General features: G+C 37.5%; 1 protein-coding gene across 5 annotated transcripts in view; it reads right to left on the reverse strand.

The window, feature by feature from the left end:
• Positions 1 to 23,632, reverse strand: part of TMEM168 (transmembrane protein 168) — a 67,845-nt gene that overhangs the window by 42,045 nt on the left and 2,168 nt on the right. For all 5 annotated transcript variants that reach the window (XM_062017420.1, XM_062017447.1, XM_062017439.1 and 2 more), the window contains exons 2-5: positions 20,055 to 21,321; positions 9,444 to 9,586; positions 7,076 to 7,350; positions 18 to 3,115 (exon numbers count right to left, since the gene is read on the reverse strand). In XM_062017420.1, the coding sequence (XP_061873404.1) occupies positions 2,568 to 3,115; positions 7,076 to 7,350; positions 9,444 to 9,586; positions 20,055 to 21,191 (2,103 nt within the window). In that variant the 5' untranslated portion in view covers positions 21,192 to 21,321 and the 3' untranslated portion in view covers positions 18 to 2,567. The remainder of the gene's footprint in view (positions 1 to 17; positions 3,116 to 7,075; positions 7,351 to 9,443; positions 9,587 to 20,054; positions 21,322 to 23,632) is intronic.

A 23,632-nucleotide genomic window follows, 5' to 3' on the forward strand; every position in this document is an offset into this window, starting at 1 on the left:
GAGAGAGTTATATTTACCTATAAGAATTAGCAGGAAGTGTTATGGTTGATATTCAAAGCTTTTCCGAATCAGAAAGGAAAACTTCTTGGCTTTCAAACGTTCACAGGTGACCATCAGGTATTACAGGGTTGCTTTAAGGGGACTTTGTTAAAAATTTCTAGCACTCAGTTGGAACAGCTTATGATGCATATTAGGAACTTTTACTGAAATATCAGTCAAAATTGCAGTGATTTTACAAACCAAATGATTGCCTTTATGCAATCTTTTTTCTCTATACTCAAAGGTCATCAACCAGAAATGGCTGAAAATTACCTCTACAGACGAGGCAGTGCCGCTTTTCTGCAACCTGATGGATGCTCCTTCAGCCTAACTTGAAGTATCTAATTTATGTGCTTGAACAAGGAGCTTATGCACCCAGCTCAGGCTCTAGAGGATGACTAAGAAAAGAAGTGCTCTAAGGTTATTCAACAGACATACAGTATCTTCCTGCTTGACCTTTGACATATGAAAGCAAAACCAAACCAAATGTAATAGGCACAATCACGACAATTCATCCTAAAATGAGTCTTCCTATGGAAATATTTCCTTCTCTTTGTTAATGAGCAGTGGAGCAGGTCACTAGCATGGATTCAGACGTTTAGCTTTCAGACATCTGAATTTACATGAGAGGAGTCCTACCTCAGGCTCCCATGTCAGAAACTTCAGTTAGATACCTACAGTTAGACAGTCTGATTATCCTCCATCCTTACTGAGAACAGCCACTGTTCAAATCCACACTGCAGCAGTAGGCACAGCATTGATTTAGAGAAGACCCAATGTAACTGAGTCTTGATATCTCATTTCTTTATCCGCTTTTCACTTTGCAGAAGGGGATGGAGAAAAGCAAAGTAGGGTAGACGGTGCTGTTTTGCTAAATCAAGTTGTGTAATACAGAGTGATGAAGAAAATTAGTGACTGTCACTTGTAAATCCTACAAAAATCACCCTTTTGAAGTGGTGGGTGCAAATTATTCTGGCTATTGCAGATCTGGTAAAGCAATCACCAGGAGTGGTTCAGGAGTTACTTACGGGTATCAGTGTCAGCAGATTCTCTAACTTAAGATGACTAAAAAGCTCAAATGGAAAGAGAAAAATCCTTGACTGCAAAGACTTAAAGAGCTCCCAAAGGGTTTTAATGTATTTAAATTTAAAAAACAAAAAAAGTTATATTTTATATAAACACCAGCTAATGTCTAACATTTTAATTAAAATAATGATGGAAACAGGAAAAGGTAAACTTCAGGTCTACTGGATTGCACACACATATGCAAAAAACCCATCACTGTCTTAGGTGCTTAGTTGTTTCACTCCTTACTTTCTGTACTTGAGAAAACAAGATCAGAAGGTTAGGCAGCTGTGCTGACTGATGGCCAGGACAGGATTTCTGGAGACTCCTTCAGCTCTGTCAGTGGGAGGATCAAGATTAGGACCAGAGTTGAGGAATACTCAGGATTCATTCCTGTCCTAAGGGAATAATCCATTCTTTCTGACAAACTCTTCTTGTGGTTTTAATAGATAATGAACTCATCAGTCTAATCCCATACTCAGCACTTTACATAATCAAGGTCTTAAGCACTGCCAAGAGTTCAGCTAAACGTGGCAGCAAGGCAACACTTGTATTTCTATTTTTTATCCATGGATTATTTTGTTAAATTCCTCGGTATTTTTTTGCTTTTCTTTTTTGTTCAGGGTGGCTTTTCAAAATACAAATGAGTAAGAGCCTAGAAAAGACAGAACCACACAAACAAGTGAGAAAAACTTTCAGTGCACTTTTTGTTCTATGTATCAACTACTGGGATTATTAAAAAAGAAAAAAAGAACTCCACCAGCAAGATACTGAATTTTGAAAGTAACACTGTAAGTTTTTAACACTGTGCTTCAGAAAACTTTCATGGAGCAGCATCAGAACTTTAGAGGGTTGTCCAATTTCCTTGTTTTCTGTGGCAAATTTCCACTGATGTCAGTAGAAAAGTGAGGCAGGGGCTGAAGATGTAAAAGCAACTAAAGCTAAAGATTGCTGGTGGCTACTTACAATGACTCTCCCTTCTTCTAATTTTCTGGCTCAGTGCTGTTTTATAACACTCTTGACCCCACCATATAATTTAAGGGACATCTAGAGTGATTTGGGCATTAGCTTGGTTCCCTTCCTGTATTTGAACCTATAATGACAAATAAGCATGCTGTAATATTCACAGGAGCTGCCATCCATCAAACTGGTGACTCCGCACAAACGCTGCTTTAAGTAACACGTAAGAACACGTGAACTGTCTCCAAAAAGCATGGTCATATTAAATAATTCTCTTACATATGTTTATACAGACATGTAACAAAACCCAACAGCGTATTCCTACCCTCCTCTGCTTAAGATTGCAGTTTCTAACTGTTGCATATACTGTAGCTGCTCAAAGAGCTGAATAAAGTGAGCGTAGCAGACGTTTTCAGAAAAACCCCAGTCATATAAAAAGTTCTGTGTGGTACAGTGAGAAAGTTCCCAGAGCTCTCACTTCTCATTTTCTCTTTGGTTGCTAACTAGGATTTGACAAGTTTGAAACCCTGTCCTGTGTCCAGCACTGTGGGAAGAAACCAACTCATTTTCAGTCTTTTCAAGCACCTAAAGCATGCTTTACAGGCCCAGAACAGATTGAGGCCACAAAACCAGTTTGCCAGATGTACTAAGGGATAGGTGATGCGTGGGAAGTACATCATCCAGTGTTTGGCAACGTCGCTCCCCGTTGGCAAATGCAAAGTGTAGTCGCTCCAGCGTTTGGATACCCCATAGAGCGCCTTCACCGCACGGCCCTTCTCCGACCAGCTGATGTTGCTGTCGGGGTTGCAGTTGTACTCGACCCACTGCTTGGTGAAGTCACCGAGCTGTGGAGGGTCTGCTTCCTCGATGTCTACCACTCTGGCCATTTCTGCTCCTTGCACTGCAACATACTGGTCGTTTACTTTTCTTACATCTTTAACCCAAGGCTGAGAGTTCTCGCAGTCTAAAACGATGATGAGTCGAGAACAGAAAGTGCCGTTCTTTTCTCTCCACCACTCCATCAGTGTGTCAAGTCGTAAAGCATCACCCCCTGCCACAAGCGAAAAAAGATTTAATATCAGGACAATGAAACAGAAACTTCTGTAGAATTTTGACTGCAGGTTTGAAGAATCCCTTACTTCAAGAATGTGGACAGATACAACAGAAGTTTTCAGCTGATCTTCCCTGTTTCTAGATGTTACAGATCTCCACAGAGGTATTAACTGATTCCACATGACTTGCTGTGGTGGATGAGGCCCTTGACTCACCTTTGATTAAAAAAAACTAAACCCCAGAACACACACCCCCAAAATTCCCTCACAGAGTGAAAGAACTTAGAGCCAACTGAAGAAACCTGGAAATAGCTAAACAAGGAAAGAAAACCTGAAATTGAGCTTATTTTGCATTAAACCTTAATAATTTTCAGGAAAGAAAAGGACTCAAATATGTTTTTATTAATATTATACAGGACTCCTCTTTTAAGGAAAAGAGAAGACTTTTGAACACCACACATGCTAATGGTTTCAAAGCACAATGAGAAGGCCACCTACAAGCACAGCCATTGCTTTGGCTTGAAAAATTCACGTGATCAGAAATAGAAAGATTCACTTTACAGACACAGTTGTCTTCAGAGCTTCAAGAAAATAAAAACTGGTACAGATTTACAACTCACTCAAACAAAAATCTCATAGGAAATTTTCCACGATATTTATTTCCTATCTGCTCAGAAAACACTTGCAACTAGAGTGTCCAAGTCCTCATGTACCATCTCAGCTCTTGCTCCAACAATGCTGTGAAAGAGCAGACTGTAATTAAGTTACCCATAGTGGGAAGCCCCTCTGCTTAAGTGTAATGGATAACTGCAGGATCTAAATAGCTTTGAAAAGCAAACTACTTACTCCAGTGCCTATGGAAAACATCTTGCAAATGAGTGAATAAATCTCCAGTGGCTCCATAGTGAGTATTAATGTGAAGAACTGGTATGTCTGGGTGTTGGCAGGCATGATACAGATTTACAATAAAAGCACTCTAGTTTGAAAATATCAACTTATTTTAAAAATAAGATTACTTTTACAAGAAAGGTACAAAAATGTGATTTAAAGTAACCACAGTTTGACTCCACAGTGATTTTCACTGTGGACTAGAAGTATATTTAGCAGCGTTTAAAATCTTATTAGCAGGAATTTAACTGCACAGATGAATCTCAAATGGAATTCCACTTCTAACTGTAAGGAGTGACAAACAGTGCTTCAAATTAATAGTTCAGAGTTAAAGCTTTGAGCATGCTATTGCAGTTAAAGTGAGATTACAAGGCTACAACAGGGCTACAAAAATAGAGCAAACCTGGAAAATTCACTACCAAAGAACATCTCAATATACAAACCTAGAGTAAAGATTTGTCTTGGTATGCGATCTCCAAATTGCTGTGGTTATTTTACAGAGACTTATATAGAAGCAGTTTCCCTTTTCTAGGTAAGCCTTTTGTGTCAATTTGCAGTAAAACTGTCTTTTGTTTGTTCATATTTTAAAGGTTTATAAATAAACTTTATTTTAAAGTAGCTATACAGCGGCGTTAAGTCACATCAAAACAGTACTGCACAGAACTGCCCAAAGAAGCCATCTCAGCCTTCTCACACACACACATGCTCAATTTTCTAACCCTGCTGACATCAAACACACAAACCTAGTCAGTACAAGATTCAGGCACCAAGCTGGGTAAGGAAACCAGGTGTCTTGCTACAGCTGGCCCTTTGGTGGGTTTTACAGGCTGTTAAGCCACCAATTCCAGCAACTGTGACAAAGCTCAGCTCCTGCCTTTGCTTTCACAAAGAGAATATGACCTCACAGGTCATTTGACTGCTCATACTTTATGCATGATTACTTAACAGTTTCTTTTATACACCACTGTGTTACATCTCAGCTTCCAACAACAGAGAAATATCATTAGTGAACTAATAAATCCAGTAAACATCCTTTCAAACATGTCCTTACAAAGCAAAGACCACACTGCTACTGCTGTGTCATATCACGGCATGAGCTGTCAGCAAGGTAATACTTTCTCTGTTAGATCCAAATGTCATATTTCATTGTTGCCATCTCTCTTCATCCTCTTCAGAGGTCAGAGGATGGTGCACATTACTGGAGCCAATGACCCAATGTTCTACCTGTCACAAAACGCCGCTCTCCAATACATGACACAAATAGTCTTCAGCTTTTCAGTTTATACTTGGAGTTACATTCCAGAACGGTACTATCTGGAAGGAGTATCATGTTACACTCCATGGTTTATCTAAAATGAATCACAAAAAAGAATGCAAGACACGTGACAGCTGCCCATTCCTATCCTTTATGTGACTATAGATATCTCCAAGTAGAAGCTGAAAATGTGACTGGACAGAGAACTGAAAAGAGCTTTGTGAGAAAGCTGAACATCACTGCATTTCATTTTAACTTTTTCATTTTAACATTACCCCATTAAGAAACCACGTAGGTTTGCTGTGTGTTTGAAGACCTGCTTTTCTAGTGTGGACTGTATACCCGCCTCCTGTTTCTCTTACTGATTCTACCTTTTACAAAAACAACGTAACATATGTTAAGGACATGAATGCAGTCCTTCACATCAGCCTAACTGACACAGTGACACAGGACACTGCATAATTCACTCTGCCTTGCCCTTGGTCATTACAGTGAACAAATATTCCTGAGAATTCAGGGGAAATCTCTCTTTGGGGGGGGGGGGGGGGGGGGGGGGGAAACATAGAATCTTAAGGATTGGAAGAGACCTCAAAAGATCATCTAGTCCAACTCCCCTGCCAGAGCAGGACCACTTGGAGTAGGTCACACAGGAACTCGTCCAGGTGAGTTTTGAATGTGTCCAGAGAAGGAGACTCCACAACCCATCTGGGCAGCCTGTTCCAGTGCTCCCTCACCCTCACAGTGAAGTTTTTCCTTATGTTTCTTTGGAACCTCTTATGTTCCAGCTTGTACCCATTGCCCCTTGTCCTATCACTGGACATCACTGAGAATAGTCTGGTTTCATCCTCCTGACACCTGCCCTTTATGTATTTGTAAACATTGAGATCAACCCTCAGGGCCCTTTAGCTTGGAGGAGACTAACTCCCTCAGCCTTTCATCTTAAGGGAGATGCTCCACTCCATCATCTCTGTGGCCCTGTGATGAACTCTCTCCAGTAGCTCCCTGTCCTTCTTGAACGGAGGGGCTTAGAACTGGACACAATATTCCAGATGTGGTCTCATGAGGGTAGAGGGGGGAGGAGAACCTCTCTCAACCTACTAACCACACCCTCCACTCTGCTTTTTCTGGGAAAAAAACCCAAGTGATCTTTAAAACTTGTTGAACTGTATGGAAAACATGAAGTATTAAATCAAGTTTATACTTATGTATTTGGGGGCCAGAGAATCACAAAGAATCACAGAATGGGTTGGAAGGGTCCTCGAAAGATCATATAGTCCAACACCCTGCTAAAGCAGGTCCACTGTTGTGGACCTCAAAATTGTCTAAATTTTGAGAAGAAATGTAAGATTAATCAGCTGCAAAACGATTTTGAACAAAGTGGCTAAATACTAAAAAGACACAGAAGTTCATGAATTAACACATCTGACTGTCATACAAAGCAAGGTAAGGAAAGAGCTGCTTCTTTACACATAGTTAAATGCATTCAAAAGGGGCTTCTGCATTTCTCCATTCTCATCACCAGCAGAAGTAGTGACCCTGCAACCTTGCCTATCTTGATCATTCCTTGTAGCCCCTGAATCTCTTAACAGCTGGGCTCTGCATATTGCCCTTTCTTTTCATCCTTCCCTGCCAGGAACTTGTATAAACTTGTTCTCCAAAGACTCATGGTTACCATTCTGGACTATTAGATAATAAATGTGACCAAAACGTCAACATTTTTCCATATAGTATGATTGTTTTTTAAGGAACAAATTACTTGATTTGGCAAGTTTATCAATACCAAAACTATCAATAAAAACCACCCCAAACCAGTTACCTGCCAGTGCCCACTCGCCAGTGCGATGTGAGTGACCGCTGTAATATAAAATGTAGGTATCATGTCTGGGCCCATCTGCTGTCCGAAGTTCAAGGAAAGACTTGATCTTGGAGTGAAGGGTATCGAAGGTTAGTCCACTTGTAGAGTAGTCACAACCATATGTCTCAATCATGTGATATGCAAAAAATCTTTGGATGGCATTAAGCATGCCAGTAGATCTCAGATTTAGCTCTTGTACATGCTCAGGTGGAAGAAGAGTTGGCTGGCCATCAGGACTAAGGAGAAGAAAACCAGCTATGATTATGATTTTGAATTATTTCACACTTAGATTTTAGCAACTGTTGACTTTTTTCTTGTTCCTATTGTTTTCTGCTATAAGGTAGCACTGTTCTAAATTAAAATTTACTTGAAATGTACAGTTTATAAACAATTCAAGATAGTGTATTTGAATGAGGGACCACTATCTCCCCCTTCCCTTCTGTCACACTTCAAAAGATGGTCCTTACACAGCCCTGTGCTATTCCTGCAGCTGACAGACAGAGGGAGAGGGAGAGCAGCTGTGATATGAACACGCTGAGCTTCAATGATTTCATTCAGTTTCACTGAAAGAGCATTGCCTTCAGACAGGCATTTATTCTCACACAGCTGGAGAGAAGTGCAGGGAAAATGAATGTTAGCCTGCACAAAACATCATGCAAACTAGTTTCCAATAATAGACTAAAGAGAGATGCAAGTACGCATTTTGCCCAGCTATTTTGAATTCATTTCTCTCTGTTCCAAACTAGCCGTTATTCAATCTGTGGTACTACACAAACACAGTTGCCCTTGTGCCTGCTGTTCAGATGCTGATCTTTCAGCACAAGAAATGTTTCAGATGACAGTACTCACTGCTTGGAAAATGAAAGTTCTAAGCAAACTACAAACTAGACCTGGAAGAAAACATGTATATATAGCGTTCTGTGTGCATATACATGCATATGCATATGTAACAAAAAAAGTCCCTGGCTTCCCTGGGCAACAGACACATTTTGTGGATGAAAATACGAAGATGGACTTACTTTACTAGTAGAAAATATTAATTTGAGTTGGGTTTTTTTATATGCATTTCTGTATGTATATATGTATTCTTCACGTATTTATTTACAAGTCTGTGTGTAAAGCCATCTGCTTTCTTTTTTGGTTTAGTTAATTAAATTTGGCACCTCCTCACCTGTCTAGCACCTTTATGTTCCACTACTACAATTATATTGAATACATCATCTTTACTGTTTGTCTTAGCAAGTGAAGATCGGTGCCATTACTGAAACAGTCAAGCTTTGTTAATAAGGAAGTTTAGTTCTGTCAGGTCCTAATAGTTGCTCTAGAGTATCTATCTCATTCACACAGAAATTAGGGGGAACCGCCAGAGCCAGAACAATGTAATGTAATACACTAAAAGAATTAAATTATTGCCATGGAAACAAAAAGAATTTATTTCCATTGTCATGTAAATGTTGGGAGGAAAAAAATCCCTAACAATAGTTTACTACATGGATTTTTTTCTTAAATGAGTGCACAGCTGAAGACTGTCGATGAAAGCTCAGAATATTTATTTTTACAGTATTTTACACTAAAGATAGAGTCATGTGAGACCAGCATGCTATCTGCTGTTACTTTGCCTGTTAACTTTTTTCCCTATCCACTGAATCCCTTACACATAGTGCAAGTTGGGCAGTTTTCATAAACTGGGCAGTTCTATTTTCAAGCCTTCCACTTCAACTTACCACGCTGTTTCTTTTGTAACACAAATACATAACTTACAGAACTCTTATCATTTACAAAAAAACCCAACGTGTACACACAATTTTAATGATACAGCTAAAGTAGCATTTGCATTTTTAAAGCTTGTAAGAAAAAACCATAAATAGGCAAATAATAACAGTATGATCCTTCCACCTCCAAGCATTTCTCATATGGCAATGTTTATATTGGAACACAATTCAGATGTAAAATCACAACAGCAATAACTGACACATGTTCCACTTGCAAATCTAATTTCAGTGTCCCTTAAATGTGGACACCATCTATTTAATAAAATTCAAAACACTCAGCAAATGCCCTAGTCCTCCTTTGCATGAGATATGAACTGTGGAATCTGCCTATGCACCACTGGCAATCAGTGTAAAGTGATCAGTGGATTTCTAGAAGTAAATGAAATACATGTAAAAAGGTGGAGTTGTCACTCCTTTTGAAGGTAAGACTACAAAATTTGCCTATTATTTAAATTTGTATGTAATTATTGAAAATTACAAACAATAGCACTGCATTTCCTCTACGAGCTAACAGTACACCTACATTACTATGAAGTTGAAATAGATGGTAACTATACCTGCAGAAGTTGGTGGGAATCACAACGGCATACCCAACGCATGTTCCTCCCAAGCAGTTCCCCAGTTCATGGAAAAGCCCATGAGCCATGGACTCCAGAGGTAAAACAATGAGAAATGCACTCATGAAGATCCCATTGGTTGGCTAACAAGAAAACAGAGAGATTTAGGTATTGCATGGGAAATCCTTCCTATCTGTTGGTCACGTTATCATGAATGTGTTTGATCAAACATAATTTAGTCCTGAAACGTGCAAGTCATTGTATGTAATGTATACTTACTTTTCCACGTATTATACATATTATACAGTGAAGTACTCTACAGAAAAATGAAAGGCTGATTTGGGGGTTTGGGGAGAAGGTGGTTGATAAGCATGGATAACTGTTCTTCAGAAGGAAATGCATTTGACAACACTAACAGCGCAAGACTTCAGCTTAAAAGCCCTGATCATAGCTCAGCTTTACCCATTTAAGTAGGAAAATCAATAGATGATCTTTCAAGGTCCCTTCCAGCCATTGAGATTGAGATTTATGTGCATAAAATTAGTACATCTATAAATATCTGCAGGATGAGGCCTTAATCAGCAACACACAACATAGATTACTGTGTACCTAGCATACTATATTACATAATAAAAAATACAGATGTAACTATTCTTGATTTTAATGCCAAGAGGTTTTAAAGTTTTCTTTGATGAACATCATGTACCACAGAAAAGACTATTTCTTCAAACATTTATGAACATTATTGCAACTGAAAAGACAATTCTTTATCAGCTACATAAATACCAGATGAGAAGGGACATCCAGTACAGGACATTTTAGTGTTCACACAGCGAACACGTTACATTGAGCTTTCCTGTCCTGCAGGTAAAAAGCAGTTTTGGAAAAGACTATGCTCATTGATACATAGATGATTTATGCAAAAACCCCCTCAAGTTTTAGAAGTTAAGTATCAACCACTGTTACTAGTAAAATAAAAATGGATTTGTGAAATGCCAGCTGACAGTGAGAGGCAGAACAGATACAGATTCATTTTAATATGATGTGAATGGGTTTAATCAGGCATTAAATGCTGCAGGAAAGGTAGAAACAGTATTATAATACATAAATAACCAAGAACGGTAATATCCATGGTGTAGTCATTAAACATTAAGTAGCAAAGGAAACAGGCTATGGATTACTATCTTCAGAACAGTTCTGTGGCATCTGGACCTTATCTATGTTCTATGTGCCTCCTTTGCATAAACCTACAATATTAAGGTTTTTATAAAATCTAGATATTACTGTATTGTTTAACACTAAGTAACTTGATGTGGACTGGTAGTTCAGCTTAATATACAAAGCTATTAATATTTTGGAAAGTAAATTATACTGAAAAAAATGACATCTAAACCAACTCAGTTGTTACTGGCATATGACACCAACTCAACTACATTCAGTTTTTAAACAAGTATCACATGCCTTAGTCAGAAAGAACAGCTTTACCCCTTTAATGTGCTTCCTGCCCAAAGGATACTGTTCGCTACCTATCCCAGTTTTTAAAAGTGTCCTATTATACTTCTGATGGAAGGATCTCACCTATGTGTCCTTGAAATGGTGACAGCAATACTTCTAACCACAAATAAACACCAGAATTTGTGAGCAACTGATGATACCATTATTAACTGATAGCACTATTCGCAAATATCTGCTGTTAATTGACAACCTTATTCTCAAATTCCACATCTGAAACCACTGTATGACTATACCCAGCTCCTACTATGCCTTATGCAATTCATGACAAATGGAAAGTTTATTTAGCTCTAGCTCTCAAGGACATGAGGTCATGGCATTGAGCTGACAGTAACCATGGAGTTTCTCTTTACCTTGACACCAGCATGCAATTACTATGCTCACTGACTTGCTAACATTTGAGCTGCAAAACTGGTTCACACATAACCAGTTCATTCGCAGGTGATAATTCTAGTATTAATATTGCAATCTGATTTCATGTGGCATAAAGTAATTTGATGTTTTGGTGCTAATAATTTGAAACTACAAAGAGCAATGTCTGCCTATGAAGAAAGGAAAGCTTAAAACTGTAGAAGTTATGGTGCAACCTCAACTTTTCTGTTGTCAATAAAGAGAAAAAAATCCCCTAAGACAATATATTTTTTGTTTCAAATATTTTATCAGCAAGTGCACTCTGAAAATGAAATGGACTCAGAGTAGCAGCAATTAAAACTTACAAAGATTTGGTTATTTTTCATTCTATAGAAGCGTTGTAAAATATAAGACTTTGAGGAAACTGTGGAGCTCTCTATCTAAATCAGTTTCAAGATTTGTAGACTTTGTTCTGCAATGGTGGATACCAGAAGAATAATTTGCTTTCAGTTATTACAGAAAAAAAGGAGAAGTTGGATCCTGCAGAAATTGAAGGGCTTGTCTAGAAAAGTTTCCTACTCATGATCAGGGGATTTTCTGAACCGTTGAAAGACTAAATGCATGGGCTGGGAAGTGTTATAATGCATTTTTATGACAAATTCAGCTTTTCTGTCAGGTATAAACAAAGCATACAGAAATATTACTTTTCCTGGATCTTGTTAGCGCAATCTGCTCTTACATTACACTAGTGGTTTTGACCACAGTGAACATATTACACAATAAAAACCATATTTGACCATAAAAACTACAGATATCATAATGTCCTTAATAATACTGTTATATTTTTATTTTATACGAATTATATTGTAGAAGTTTTCTTAAAACATACCATGCTGTTCTAAACCCTCCCTGCATTTCCCTAATTCTCTAAAATGCATGGAAGTTACTATTCTTACGGTGTTCTACAGTAGCACAACTTGAGATCATTACAAAGATTAATAGTTTTCACCAAACTTTACATTTACTTGTGGAAAGCACTCCTCCTAATATGAAGATAATGGCAAATAAATCCACAAGTGTTTGTGAGATAAGCATCCTATATAGAAACTGTAAAGATCACTTCCGCGATCCATCCTGCCTTGAGTTTGTACCAAGTATTAATGAGGAATGGGAAATAACCTCTATAGAGTTTGGAATCAGCTCAGCTTAATTTAAGTTTCAACTTCATTTAGTGGCCATCTTATGCTATGGAGTAGGAAAGCATTGTTGGTATGGATATTTTACAGGTATACACATCTATCTAATGTAAAGATGCTGGCATTTGCTATCAGCACTTTTTCAACAGTTCAATTTGGAAAAAATACATTTCTGGCACATGTAAGAACAATTACTGATATTTAGAGCAACTCTATAGCAAGATAATTAAATATTTTAATTCAGCACTGCAAAAAATGACTGGTGGTATTTTAAAACACCTATGCTACAAGAGCTGAAAACAGTAAAAATAGTACCTAAGTTTGTAATTACAGTAAATCTGAAGATAGGTCCCTCCTTTAAGATAACAGCTAAGATGCCAGGTGGAGACTGACAATGCTTTACTAAATCCAAAAGATTTGACAACTAGTCCTTAATGGAGCAGATGGTCATGGATGCATAGGCAAAGCCAGAAAAGGATATTGCTCTTTCATCTGTTCAATCCATTTTCATTCTGTTTTTGACTGAGCTGTCAATCTCGGCTCTGTACTCTAAGTGCCCATTGATTCCAGATAGACTGCTCAAAAAGCAAACAGAAGAGATGAACCATCTTGGCAATCCACTGAAAACATGAGAAGCCATTTTAGGTCTTAGAGGTTTTTTGCCTTTTTTTCTTAATAAATATTTAGGAAATATATAGTGTGTACTCATTTCAAATAATGTACAAAACATAAACAAAATAATTCTTCTTGCCTCTGATGACTAAAATGACAATAAAAGATACGTGAGATTCATAAATGGTATTACCTTCACACTTCAGCTTTTCAAGTGATGCTCATTGTTACACGCAACTGTTAAAAAGCCAAAGGAGCTTAGAATCTTACAGTCAAGATATACGATTTTATATTAATGGACAGGAAAGAATAAATGTTAGTTTAAGTTGGAAGCTGGTTAAAAAGACCTATAGAAGAGCCCTTCTGGTTAGAATAGAAATAAATTCCTACACAGATGCCAGCTACGGTGATCACAGGATCACCAAATGGTTGCGACTGGAAGAAGCCTCTGGGAACTGTTTGGTCCTGCCCCAAGCTCAAGCAAGGCCACCTAAAGCAGCCACCCCATGATTACATGTAACAGACCAACAACTAAGGAGGCTTGCAAAAGTGTATTTATACAACAAAAACTGTGTCCTGCTTCCTCTCATCCAAGATGAATAATACTTACCTGTTTTTATATAGCCATGCACACTCCTGAGTATGCAAATATAAATCAAAAAGTTCTACTTAGCTACTCTGCAGTGATTTTGCAAAACCAAAGAAGCAGATGCTACATGATAGAGATGGCTCAGGAGAAAAAAGATAACATAATAACTCATCTCCAAATATTTGATTGCTAGCTTATTCCAAATGAAAACGAGATACGTATATTACAGCTAAAAAGAAGCTTAAGGAAAAAAATTGCAAAGTTACAACACAGATCAACTACCAGAGGAAACTGCCTTAGAACAAATTTACTAAATGAAAGAATAGTCTCTAGAGAACAATAAATAATCCATTACTTCTGGCTATTAAAACAGCCCTGGGAAAATCTACAAAACAGTTTGCAGAAAATGGTGTCACATTCACTGACAAAATGGATTTAACGTGTTATGTTTTCTATCCCTGACTCCTGTTCTAACCACAGGAGAGCCTGTGCTTTAGTCAATGGGTATTTGTCCCAGCAAAACCAGATGTGCTTGTCCATTTAAAAGTACATCCAACTGATTTCTGTTGGGTTTTTTATTAAAAAAAAAAAGAATTCTGAGATTAATGAGCTATTGACAGCAAGCTTAACACATAAATCAGAATCTTCAGACTCAAAATGAACAGCTTCTTGTCACCAAAGATCCCCACCATGGCCTAGTGCCTGCGGAAGCGTGGCAAGAGCAGCAAGGTGTGCTGGCACTGGGGGCAGGGCTGGGGAGGGAGACAAGGAGGTCTGAGCGCCTCCTGCAGAGGAACACTGGTACCAAAAATCATAGGAGAGCAGGTGAGTTTGAGAAGTGAGGAGCAGTGAGCAAGGGGGATTTAGGAGACATCTTAAAGAGATAACAAAACAGTAGTGAAAAAGGGAACAAAGACATTACAAAAGGAAGTGAACAGATGAGTCTATAAAGAAACAGAGAGGCACAAATATACCAGTCAAATTGGCCAGGAGAGGAAAAACTGTCGGTGAGGAAAAGACAGGAGGGAACTAAAACCAAGCAGACAGTGAAGAAAAAAACAAAAACCAGGAGTGTCATGGCTACTTAAGAAAACATGGAGAGAGGCCAGAGGATGCATCAGAGCCTCTGGGAGAAAAAAAATAAAATGAAATGAGACAAGCAAAGCTTGAGGAGGCCTGCATGAAAAATACAATTTGGGAAGAAAAGCAGAGGAAAATGAAGAAGAATGGATACAATTTGCAGTCATTAAAGTGATTTAATCTGTGACATTAACAAAAGTATGTGCAAATAAACATAGATGTTACTCAGAAAACTTCTTACTAATCTGAAAATAATCTTGGTTTTAGAGAAGTTAAAAAATGTCAACATTTTCAAATTTATTAAGGCATTGTAAATTCAGCTTTCAAGAAACACCAGGCAATCACACTATATATAAAAAAAAAAAGTACAAAATCACTGACTCTCCCCCAAACAAGAAAATGTTCATACATACAGTAAGTTTTATTCTGTGAATAATTTGAGTTCAATGGCACTATCCATTTAAGTGCAAGTACTCAAACATACCATGAATACTATTATTTTACTAACCCATAAAAGTCACTAAACCCAAGAATTATGTACTGCAAGTACTTTATTCCATTACTTTACCTGCCTCTGACATAGTTAATTTTTCTCTTGATAATTTAAATACAGGTCTTCCAGGGATAATAATTCTCCTTGGCCAGTAATTCAGAAAACCTGTAGTTACCTTGGCATAGGGCACTTAACAAAATCTGATTTTAGATTTCTGAGAAAGAGTCTCCCAAATCTTTCCAAGATATTTGCTTGCACATTTCAAGATCTTCAACTGCAAGTCTTTCATCATTTTATTGGCATCTGAAAGAAGTAATGCCTGAGTCATCTGCATGACTTCTGCTGGATCTTACCTCATCCAAGGGCCTAATTATGGACAAGCACATGAGTAATTGCTGAAATGAGTAAGCTGAAGTTAGAGTCTATTGATCTGACTGAAATTAATCACACAAATGTAAAGGCAGGTGCAGAACATTTCCTACAGTTTTTGCAAGGAAAATGTCAATGTATTTCTACTGACAAGACAAAGTGTCTTTCCTCTCCAGCTAAAGCAGGGATTACTTTCAGAAGCAGACCATGTCTCAACTGAAACACATCCTGCTAAAAAGCTGTTATGCTATTTTTGAATGCTATCAGCTTTAACAAATTACACTTCTTGTGCTTCCCAAGTTCATCCTCCAGCTTCAGAAAGACCAGAGTATTCTGCTCATCGTATCAAAAATGACACATTGCTTGAAACTTGATCTGTTGGATAAGGATTCTACTTTCAGGAGCTACAGTTCTTACCAGGCACATACCGAAGCACCAGGAGCAGAGACTTTCAACCCTCAGCTTAGTACACCGGCTAAATTCCCCTTAAAGAAAGGTCCTTGGCTAATAGGATGTCCAGTGTCAAATGCTTCTGCATGAATCAGAAAACCACTGTGTAACAGCCAGTTAATTGACCTCCCTTTAAAAGCCTTTCAGCAAGAGGAGATTTGATATTTTTATGGTGATTGTCATCGAATAGGGTATTTCTAGCCACTAATTAGTAGACAACTGTCTCTTTAGATCCTGACCTTTCATACACTCTAGATATATATGATGCACAGATACTACAGTTAGTGAAAATATTAGAAGGGCATATATAATATGTCTGTAACAAAGTTTTCTATGAAACAGAACCCCTCACTTTCACCATCCCATTTCTGTCTGTAACCTCACGCATAGCTGAGCTAGACTGTTTTATACGCTATGGCTAATTATTTATAACTGACAGTTAGGAAATACTTTTCCAAGGCTCCGTTTTTTAGCCAATTTTATTCATTATATAGGAGATCACATAGCAGACCATGAACTGATTTCAAGCCACTTCTCTTACCAAATGCAATGTAATTAAAACAAGCTTTCAGTACATCTTCAGAGTGAGGAAAAATATAAATAAAAAATGTTACACCTTCCAGGTGACACTTAAAGGATTTTAAATATAATTAGCACTCACTAAAACGACTACATAATTCCCAAACTGAAGTTGCAAGGACAGAAAACTGTTAATCTTACACATACAAAGAGGCTTTGAAGCAATTTTTAAAAGAGCAAACGTGTTTATTTTCCCATACTGTTTATTTTCTCCCACATCACACATATTTTATATGTTCATCATGTTCTCACTTAGTTTTCTCTTTCCTGACTGAAGATCCTTGTTCATTCACTTCCTCTATGTAAACTGTTTTATGTCTATAATCAATTTAATCACCTTTCTCTGAACCTTTACTTGTTTTATTATCTATCAGATAGCAAGTAAGAATTTCAGAGTTATCCAAAATACGGAATCTACAGATGTATATCGTGGTATAACGATACCTTAGGTCCTTTTCTAACAATTCCCAATACTTAATTTGATTTTTTGGCCATGAATAAATACTAAGCTGATCTTTTCTTGGAAAGGCATCTAACACAGTCTGAATATCTCTTTCTACCGTGTACTGATATCACTAGCTTTTTTCTGCAGCAAAGTTTTCTTAAAAACAAAAACCTGAAATCTCAACTCACTAAGTATTTAGAAATAAGCATTACTTTTTAAAGAGGTAAGGGAAAGAATGATCTCCAATGGTCTGTTTTGTCTCTTTAACCATTACAATACATATATATCACCCATAAGGAATGCACATATTCACTGGAGAAGCTCTTTAGCTGCATTCCTGTTGAGCTTGTTAGACCACCTGAAACTGCAGACTCAAATATACAGCAAAGGAGTCTAAAGTACAGTCTTAAAGCCTTGAATCCCTCCCACAAAGAAAAAGCAGTAGTTTCCTTTTAAGACAGTAAATTGTGTCCTTATGGATCATTGGCTTCTTACTGCTAATTTACTTTGAAACCAAACACTATCCAGAAAAACACAGAAAAGGTCACAGCTTCCTGCAATCACTATAATGATACATTCATTTATTAAATTTTGTTCTGGCCAGGTTTGCTGAAGTATTTAATCTTCTGACAGCAGATGAAACAGATACAGTGATCTGCAAGACAAATACCACAATGTCTTCTGGACTAGACGTGTTTTGAGTCCGAGACAACTGCATTCTTAATCTTAAGCTAATTCATCACTGTAGATCAATGATAAAAGAAATAGAAATATAGTAATGTAAATGGAATTATCTACTAAAAATAAATTATTATAATAAAAACCTGGATTTCCTGACAAGTGAAAGCCTTTGGTCTGAAGCCTTTTTACCTTTGCCACTACTGTTATTGCTTTTCCCACTGAATACGCAGAGACACAATCTATCAGACACAGGTGATGAGCAACAGCTTATCCTGTTTCCACACTGGATGCTAGAAGCTGAAATTAGCCAATAACAAATACTAAGACTTTAGCTGCCCTTCCAGTTTACTTCTTGTGAGTGTTCGCACAGGAGTGGTTTGATAGCACAGCTGCCCTTCTTCAGAATTAGTGAGGACTGAAAACCGCCAGACATGAAATAGTTGCAGTTATTTTGCGACAGAGGACAGAGATAGAAAAAAATTTACAATGAATTATTAATCAACGTTAAGAGAAGAAAGCAACAAAGTGTGTATGAATCCAACCCTCCTCGCTTAAGCAGACAGCTCTCAGTAATGAAGTAGTTTTTAGAGCTGTGTGCTTTACACAGTTGGGTGAGGAAGTTATGGCAGGAGATCCTGGCCCAGCCCAGTGGGAGCTCCCTCCAAAAGGAACTGCCTTTCTCCAAAGGACACTCTGGACAACTTATGCACTTGGTTTATTCTGATGGCTTTGCTAGGTGTAACCAGATGGAGTGACTCCATCCTAGTGATTTTAAAACTATGTCATTATTAACTACTTTGTCTCAGGATGCTAAAGGAGGAGGGCAAGGACAGAGAAATTTGTAAGACTATCTGAAAGAGACAGTAAAATACTCAGTAAAAGTTACTGAGAAACAATCATCTAACATACAAAAATTCAAGGCTAACATTTGGATAAGATCACACAATTCACAAGAAAAAAAAAGTACGAAAGTTAGCAATGTCAACATGCTGATACTCCATCTTTACTGTTCCCCTCACTTTACTGTTCCTTTCAGTGCATTAGCACCTTCACTTTCTGTAAATATATGTTCTTTACACCTTTTAGGCTCTATTTCTTCTTTAGTCCTTTCTGCAGGCCCACACATTATAGCCACACAGGCTTGTCTGTTAACCTCTAATGTTCTTCATGCAAAAAAAACCCGACAAAAACACCACATCCTCCTCCAAATAAAAAACAAACACAGACTTAAAACAACCAAACAAACCCAACACAAAAAATCTCACAGAATAACCATGACTCTTCCACCAAGTTCTTTAACACTTTCATCCACAAAGTTATTTAATCTGAGAAAATCTGCAGGAATGGGCAACAAATTGTTTTAGAAACACTACAGAGATATTTCTGTAAACTGCATCTCACATAAATACTTAAAAAAATAATATATTATTTAAATATTTTATATATGAAATATATATACTAAAATAGATATATATTAAGAGATGCAGGGGTACAAAAACAATTGTTGTCTTGGTTTAGATCAACTTAAAGAAAACAGACCACAGACACACTGCTGCAACTGTGATACTGCAGAATGTATTTTAACTTGGGTCACTGAACAAACATCTTGAAGGAAATGTATGTTTTCTGCTAAAGAATAAACGATGTCCTTAATTCAGAAATAGAAAAAGAAAGTCAAAGAACACTGTATGATTTTTAAGAACTGGACTTTAAGAGGACACATCCTATGCTGCATAATCAGATTTTAAAATAAGACAGATTGTATGCCAACAATTTACCAGGTTATCAGTTGTCTCCGTCTCCACACTAATGGTTAAATGCAAACCAAAATGATTTAAAAATATATTCTTAAAACATGAATTTGCCTCGAATCAATTACAAGAGTTAATAAAAGAAAGCCCTCAATATAGTATGCATTACGAGGGTTCTACACCACGATTTACTCTGGCAGCATAATGAATTCAAAAGCAAAATTGTTTCCTAAGTGGGTAACTTTAAAATACTTTGCACACATTTTTTGCCCTGGAAGTAGTAACTCTTTCCATTCTGCCAACACAAGGAAGCCAGGTGCCTTAGCAGGACACACTCAAGGTAGCATAATGCATGGAATTTAAAGAGCATGCTGGTGAAATCAAGAGTTATAACTTTTAACTGCTGAGCCACAGCACATCATCAAACACCACAGGAATATTAAGGAGCCAGTAATTCTCAGGAGTATTCTCTAGAGGGATATCAAGAAAAAGAGATTCTTTACCTGCCAAGAAACAGCACCCAAAACAGCAGTGGCGACAAGGCTGAAAAATACCAGCTGTTCCGAAATTAAACAGAAGTGGCGCATTCCTTTAGAAGCCATAACTCTGTCAAGGCTGTTGTCATCTGCACGGTGGGTGTAGTACACCTTGTGGCAATCATTTAGTTTTGTGTGAAACCCCCAAAGAGTTATAAAAAAAATTACATGACATATCATCCAGAAAATTCCAAAAATAGAAAATCCGGGTATCACAAAATACCAGAGATCCAAATCACGTAGCTTGAAGGCTGCAAGAATGAAAAAGGTTAGTTCAATGACTCCAACGGAGATGACAGAAAGCCGCCTGCAAATTCTACCACGGTACAAGTAGGGCTTCCATCGTTCGGTAACTGAAAGTCCACTGAAGTAAACGTCAAGGAGGGGATCTGAAATCAGGCAGCTGAAGAAACACGCCAAGGCAAATGGGTTTGTGGGGATTTGCAGTGATGGAAAAAAGAGTAAGGATGCAATGGCTCCAAAAATTGCCAAATTTGGAATTGCCAAAAAAGACTTCATACGTAAGTCAATAATCAACATGGCCAAAGCCAGAACCAACAGAATAATGCTCATAGACTTCTCTACCAACATAGTTGTGCTGGCAATCGCAAATCCAACTAGCTCCAAAACTTCAACTGTTGTCAGCAGAGTTGGTCGATGGTGGACACAACCACATATCCTCTCAACCAAAGCACATAATATCCTTAAAACAATAGCGGAGAGGAGCAAGTACTTGGTAGCTTCTTCTTTCACATCCGTTTTGAAGGCAGAATTATTAAGAAAACAGAGAAGGCCAAGCAAAAAACCAAACCAAAGATTGGAGAGACTCAAACTTGCTGTTTCCATTGAAAAATAGTAGTACAGTATGCTGGCAATTCCAAGAACAAAGAGTCCCAGAATAAATATTACCAAAATCAGTGCATCCGCAGTTTTTTCCCATCTGACATAAAGGCCCATGCAAATGGCAACCAGAAGGTTGATTCTGGCGAGATAGCCAAGGTATCTGACTGACGAGTGCATGTTTACTTCTCTGTTTGCTTCTTCTAGCCTTGTCATTGCTGCATAGAGACAATGACTGACACAGTAACGCAGTGACCTACACATGTAAACTGCAGTTAGGGGGTTTTACCCACTTGACCAAAAGTAAATATCTGGGTTTCATCCAAAAAATGCAACACAATCGCTGCCTTCCGTGATTTCATTTCAGTAACAGTGGTCCACAATCACCGAAGTCCTGGAAGAAGAATTGAAAAGGGTTTAGTGCCAAATAATTCTTTTCAATCATATATAGCATAACATCGACACATCCTTTCTTACCAGTGATTTAAAATCCAAATTTAAAAAACACATAATAAACATTAAGTGTGTTGTTAAAGGTCATTCAAGTTGGAGTCATTATTGAAGCCAATATAAAATGGGTTCTGTGTAACTCCTAGACTGTTATTTGAATGACAGCAGATGGTAAACCGAACCTGGCCTCTGCAGTTTCTTCACAAACCCCATCCATTAGCTCTCTATGTTAGATATAGATGGGTATTCAAAATATTGCCATGAAATCCGTTACTTTCTAAATCACTTCAGTATTGCTTTAAAACATTGTTTTACTTCACCACTACATTTGCTAAGTTCTCAGTTTACCTAATTTTCAGTATGCTTTACAAGCAGTAAATTGCTTCAGGATTTAGAAAAGGAATCTCATAATCAGTTAACAAGCTTAACCCACAGCAGATCATTCAAAAGGGTATTGTCATTATCTACACCTTACAGAAGGTGAATGGCCACACAGATGTATCAACTGATCTGACAACATTTTCAGAGAGTTTTCAAAATGATTGGGGTAAGTATTATATTTAGAACACAAGTGCCTCCTACTCAGATCAATTTAACCGTCATGCGTTTCTTTTCAATATTGTACAAGAGCAGATAGTAGTATTTTTAGGGGGATTTTGTAAGCAAATATTGCTAGGCAGATTTCACTGGAGATCACCACTCTTTTACAGGATAAACTTCTGCCTTGGTCTGAACTCAGTCTTGAAACATGAGGACCACCGTAATCCTGTTGATGTTTAATCTTGTGGAGACTACACATAAACAATACTAAAAAGTTAATGAGAAATACGATTTTCATGAAAATCACCACTTCACTGTATTTATCTAATTTCTCTACTTATCACCAAGTTGCCATAGACATAGTTCAGAACTCTCTAGTTAAAGGTGAAAAAAGGTTCGTAGTTTGAAGTTACAACCCTGCTCTGAATGCAAGATGTGGTTTAAGTGACAAATTGATAAGAATTACTCAGAGAAGCAGCTTTCTGTGAAACTACATGTAAAGGGAACCACATGTGCTTGTGATTTTTCATCCTTTTTTTCCGAGAAACTCTAAATCAGGAGTCAGTGAATAAATAAAACAGAGGTTATACCTCAGAGAAAATAAGTCATAAAACAACAAGCGGCTTACAAGAAAGTACAGAAACAAGAAAATCAGCATCAATATTTGTCTCTAATTTTTGTAAGAAATGCCACAAATTATAAACAGCCCCATAACAACGGGCTGTCTAAATTCTCTTACTTAAAACTTAGTGAAATTGTATAGCTTTTACTTTTGAAGTTCAACCAAAACTTTATCTGGTTATGTAGGTTATGGGCAGAGTCTCCAAGGCATAAAAAGACTCATATGTAGCCTCTATCAGTTTTCAAGTAATCACCTAATTGCCCATTTTATAAAGACTTCTAAAGAGTTACAGGGATGACAGAGCAACCAATGTGTCAAGAACATTCAGAGCTAGATTATAGCTTACTGCTAGTCTTTATAATGCTTGGGGAAGTATAAAAGGACATCTTGACTGAAACTTGAAACTTCAATGCTGTTATCTCTTGGTTTTTAAACTCTCATTTTTAAACCAGTGAATGACAAAAGAAAAAGTGAATTGACTGATTTACCCATAGCTTTGCCTGATTTGAAGACTGAAAACCAGTCTGAATAATGGTGTAGAGACAAACAAGGACCAAGAAATCATGTTGTTTAAATTTCTTAAGTTTGGTAACATTTATTTTCAAATTACACCAAACACCTAACAACATGGCAGATACTGCTTGGAAGGACAACACATTAAAAATGTGTTTAATTGAAAGAAAATACATACAATTAAAGTAAATGACTATTACATGATACCATGGCAAGTCAAAGTTCCCAGGATTTCAACTGTGCATTTTCATAGTACTCATTATTGTTAATCATTTTTACATAGAAACTTAAATTCTGACTTGCTTGGATGCTGAAGAGCTTGTAAAATGTCTCCTCTCACTTGATAATATACTTACCCCTCCTCTCAACCTTTCCTCTGTTTCTACTTTATACAGATCACTCAGCCCAAAGTCAGCTATCATATTCCAGGTGACAATACATCAGGTACCACAGCATTGTCTGCGGTCTCACTACAAGCAACATTAACTAAATATTGACAATTTGAGTCAAAGATTTAAACTCCTACACGTGCCCTTCCCTGGCTCCCCCTCCCCATTATCTCTCATTGAAACTGTGAATG

This window comes from Colius striatus, chromosome 1 (assembly GCF_028858725.1).
Source record: "Colius striatus isolate bColStr4 chromosome 1, bColStr4.1.hap1, whole genome shotgun sequence".
Taxonomy (NCBI): Eukaryota; Metazoa; Chordata; class Aves; order Coliiformes; family Coliidae; genus Colius; species Colius striatus.